General features: G+C 67.0%; 1 protein-coding gene across 1 annotated transcript; it reads right to left on the bottom strand.

Annotated features, from left to right (window-relative positions):
• Positions 1 to 425: 425 nt before the first annotated feature.
• On the bottom strand, positions 426 to 4,091 carry ARHGDIA (Rho GDP dissociation inhibitor alpha). The gene is made up of 6 exons (XM_010354310.2): positions 3,990 to 4,091; positions 2,448 to 2,664; positions 2,249 to 2,332; positions 2,038 to 2,114; positions 1,894 to 1,957; positions 426 to 1,797 (listed from the first exon to the last, which is right to left on the bottom strand). Exons 2-6 carry the CDS (start codon positions 2,635 to 2,637, stop codon positions 1,598 to 1,600), a joined length of 615 nt encoding a protein of 204 aa, XP_010352612.1. The 5' UTR covers positions 2,638 to 2,664; positions 3,990 to 4,091; the 3' UTR covers positions 426 to 1,597.
• Positions 4,092 to 4,305: the final 214 nt, after the last annotated feature.

Here is a 4,305-nt window from a genome sequence, read left to right as displayed (position 1 = left end):
GGGCCTGTTCCTTCCTGGGTTTCCTTGGGATCCAGTCATTGGAGGGCACGCTCACAGCCGAGCCAACTTGACACCCCGGAGCCCAGCCAGGGAATCAAGCAGCTCTCCTTCTGGCAGCATCCGAGCTGCACAGGCCAGGCCTGCCTCCCCATTCCCTAGGCAGGGACCGGCAACCGCAGCCGAGGTCGTCTGCACTGTTCTAGACTGTACTGCCTAGGGCTGGTGTCACCAGGAGTCACATTCTTTTCTTCCGATAGTTGCAAGGGGCCCAGCAGCCACGGCACTTCATGGGGGCCCTGCCCTTCCCCTCCTACCACCCACCAGGGTCCTCATCTTCCCTTTTGTCTCCTAAAGCCTGTCAGGCAGCAGAGGAGCCAGGCCCTCCCCTGCCAGACCCTGGAGATGCCAAGCAGCAGACAGCCCCGGCTCCTTCAGGGGCATTTATTTCCCGGTCAGAAAAGGAGAAGCAGGGACAGGTGCCTCTGCCTGAGCCTGGCAGACACAACATGAAGACCAGGGACGGGGGGGGGGGGGGGGGCCGGGGGTGGCACAGGAGACGGCTCTCAGCAATGTGTGCACTTGGTCCCTTGTTTGTTCTTGGCTGGGTCAGGGAGGGCCTGCTGGGGGTGGTGGCACCGAGAGCCTGGGGAGACAGGCGGCAGGCCAGCGGCCCAGGGACAGCATGGACGGAGGCAATAAATACTGATGGCCAGGCAGGGCTCCTGGCTGGGCCCAGGTGGGGTGAGTGAGGCTGTCCATTGACGGCTCTCTTGAGGGTGGGTTCTGGGCGCTGTCTGCTGAGACAGAAAAGGCAGAGGCAGGACAACACCCAGCCTCCTGGATGGTACTGAGGTGACTTGAGTTTTGGCAATTTGGCTTTCCCCAAGCCGCCAGAGCCATCCCCACAGTCCTGACCATGGGAGGGGGCGGGCTGACCAGGCACTGGTGGGCTGGGGAGCAGCAGCAGCACACCCCACATGTCCCTGGGTCACTGGGTTCGCCACCGGGGAAGGGATGGGGAGGCCACATGCTCATGCAGACACAGGGAGTTAGAGGCTAGTGAGGCCCCACGGCACACTCCACGTTAAGGCATCATGGTTAGACGGGACTGACAGTGACAAAGGGGCTGGCCAGGGAGCAGCAGGGCTGGAGGATGGCCCGGCCCCCACAAGACCCTGCGTCCCACACCCCAGCTCCACCATGGAGCAGCAGACGCACACATCCAGGGGCAACCACGGGGCCTGGAGAATGGCTGCTCCGCTCCTTCCTTAAGCCAGGCCTCAGGTGTGACAGGGAGATAGAACCTGGGGGGCATGGAAAGGGCAGCAGAGGCCTGGCCGGGGCCTCTCTCCCACACAGCACAGGCAGAAGCAGCAACGAGACATAAGACCACCGAGGAGGCTGGGCCTGTGGGCGGGGGAGGGCCGAGGAGGGGGATCGGAGGCACTCGGTTGAGCCAGGCCAGGGAGGCGGACCAGGGTGGGAGGGGCACGGAGGGCCTGTCAGCACTTTGGTATTGGGAGGGGAGGGGCTGGGGGGACACATCCGCCTGTCCGTCGTCCGTCCGTCCGTCTGCCCTGCCTGCCTCTGGCTGGGCTCAGTCCTTCCAGTCCTTCTTGATGGTGAGATTCCACTCCCAGGACAGGTGGTCGGTCTTGTCGTCGTCTGTGAAGCGGGACTTGATGCTGTAGCTGCCCCGGGCCAGCATGCCTTTGGGTGCCTCCTCCACGGGGGTCAGGAACTCGTACTCCTCGGCCCGGGGCCCATAGCTGCCTACCATGTAGTCAGTCTTGTCAACTGCGGCACAAGGAAGAGGGCGGTCAGCCGCCCTGCTTCCCGGCTTGGCAGCACGCACCCAAATGGCCCCTCCGCCCTGCCTGGGGCCCCACTCACTCTTGACGCCTTTCCTGTACGTGTGCTGGATGTACTTCATGCCGGACACGATCTCTCTGTTAACCTGCAGGACCGAAGCGAAGATCAGGGAAGGTCGGCCCCAGTCCCGCCTCCATTCCCTGGCCACAGCAGCCTATAGCTTACCCGGAAAGAGATTTTTATCCGGTACTCTACACCCTCTTTCAGCACAAACGACTGCTTCTTGAAGCTCTCCAGGTCACCTGTTGGGGGGACCTCTCCTTCAATGACTGCCCAGCAGCCAGCCCCGCGCCCCCAGCCCTGCGCGGCCCCTTGGCTGCACTTCCCGGGATCCCCACCAGGGGCCGCCCGAGCCCCGCAGCCGCAGGGCGCTCACCTGTCAGGTCCAGCTCCAGGGGGCCCGGGGCCGAGCTGCACACCAGGGTCAGGCCGGTCACGACGACGTTGGGGACGTTGGGGTCTGGGGAGTGACAGGAGGTGAGGGCCTCACCCCCACCAGTGGAAGTAGAGGCTGAGGAGCGGCAAGACAGCTGGAGTGCACGGGTGGTCACCCGGCTCCCGCAGCCCAGACTCACCTGCTGAAACGGCCACGCGGCCCAGCAGGGCCTCCTTGTACTTTCGCAGGCTCTCGTCATCCTTGTCCAGCTCCTGGATCTCCTGGATGCTCTTCTGGGCCGGGGGCTTGTAGTTGACCGAGTGCTCATCTTCCTCGTTCTCTGCTGCAATCTGGGCCAGCTGCTCGGCTGTGGGCTCCTGCTCAGCCATGCTCACGCTTAGCCTGGGTCAGGACACCTGTACAGGGCAGGACGGTGGCAGGCCTTGGACCTGGATCCCCAATGGAAGCGCACTTTCTGAGCAGAAGTATGGACTGCAGCCAGAGCTCCAAAGGGGCCACCCTCGCTCCTCTCCACCGCCCAGCTCCTCCTCAGGGGCATCCTCTGGGGCAGTGTGAGGTGCCCTCACGCCAGGTATAACATCTAAGACAAAATGGGAACTGCAGCCGGTGCTGGGGAGAGAGCGCACACCTCCCCTCCACGATGGAGGAAGCAGCAGCCCCCGGCATCCGTGGGGCGGGGCTAGCAGGCCCCAGATCCAACTGGCAAGGCCCACACTAAAACCTCTCTTAGGGTCTTGCTGCTCCTGAGCTGCCCAGGCCCTCGCCCTACCGCGTAACGGGGCTGGGTATCCCTCAGTAGGGATGCTCCTCTGGCCGTGCTAGTCACATGTAAACCTGTGTGGTCGGCTCATGCTCATCCTTCAAACAGGATGCCCCTGGAGCTCGGATGCTAGGGGCAGCCAGAATACCGCAGGGAGCCAACGGGGCACGAGGATCCTAAGTATCTCCGGTTTCTCTACAATTGTGAGTCTGTGACCTACACTTGGGAGCTACCCCAGCCACTCAGTACTGTCGGGCCCTCTTGTAGATCGGGAGCCACGAGTGCCCGGGGCAGTACTGACCCGGCAGGGAGCTGAGCGCGGGAATGTCAGGCTCAGATTCTTGCCGGCAGCCTGGGAGGTGGGTCAGGGAGCAGCCCACCCGGGACGCCCAGGGCGGGGTCCAGGCCGCCCTGCTTCCTCCAGGCGCTGAGGCCTCTGCGCCGCGCGAGGGTGGCCGCAGGCGCCGGGATCCTAGGGCGCGGCCCGCACTTCCGCAGGGCCCGCAATCCGCGCCGGGCGTGGCCCGGGCGCTGGGGGAGGCCGCGCCCCAATCCCCGCGTCGCCCCGGAACGCGATAGACCGCGGCTGCCGGCCCGGCGCCCCCCGCGTCCCCAGGGAGGGACCCTCCGGTCTGGCCCGGGCCCCACGCGCCTCGGCGGCCATGAAAGAAGCTCAGGGGCGCTCGGGCGGGGCTCGCAGTCCCCTGGCCCCCGCCGCCCCTCCGGACCGGGCCCCGCACGTGGGGCCGGGGCCGCCACCGCCCGGTCCCGCCCCGGCCCCGCCCTGGCCCGCGCCGCCCTGGCCCGCTGTCACCGCGCCCCCGCCCGCCGAGACCCCGCCGCGGGCTCAGGGCGGGGCGCGAACAAAGGCGGAAGCCCCTACCCCGGCGCCCCCCGCCTCCGTCGGCGCCGCCGGTCCCCGCCCCGGCCCGCCGCCTCCGCCCCGCCACGGCCACTCACCGGAGGGTTCGGCCGCGCGGCTCAGGCTCCCTCCCGCACTAAATGACGAACGTCGTCGGCCGCCCCGCCCGCCCTGCCTGTCACTTCCGGGGTCACGAGACTTCCGCTCGCTCGGGCGGGGAAGGCCAGGGCGCATGCGCGGCGCGCGGGTGGCCGGGGGCACGGCGTCGCCATCTTGCGGCCGGGCCTCGTGGGCGCGTTCCGCGTGGGTTCTGGAGTCGTCACCTTCCCACCCCGAGCCTTGTCAGTGGTCACCTCTGTAAGCCAGGGCACTTCCCCCACGCGAGCCCAGGGCGCTCGTGCCCAGGAGGCGAGG

Source organism: Rhinopithecus roxellana, chromosome 19, assembly GCF_007565055.1.
Source record: "Rhinopithecus roxellana isolate Shanxi Qingling chromosome 19, ASM756505v1, whole genome shotgun sequence".
In the NCBI taxonomy this organism is placed as follows: Eukaryota; Metazoa; Chordata; class Mammalia; order Primates; family Cercopithecidae; genus Rhinopithecus; species Rhinopithecus roxellana.
This window is presented reverse-complemented; position numbering and strand designations above follow the sequence as displayed.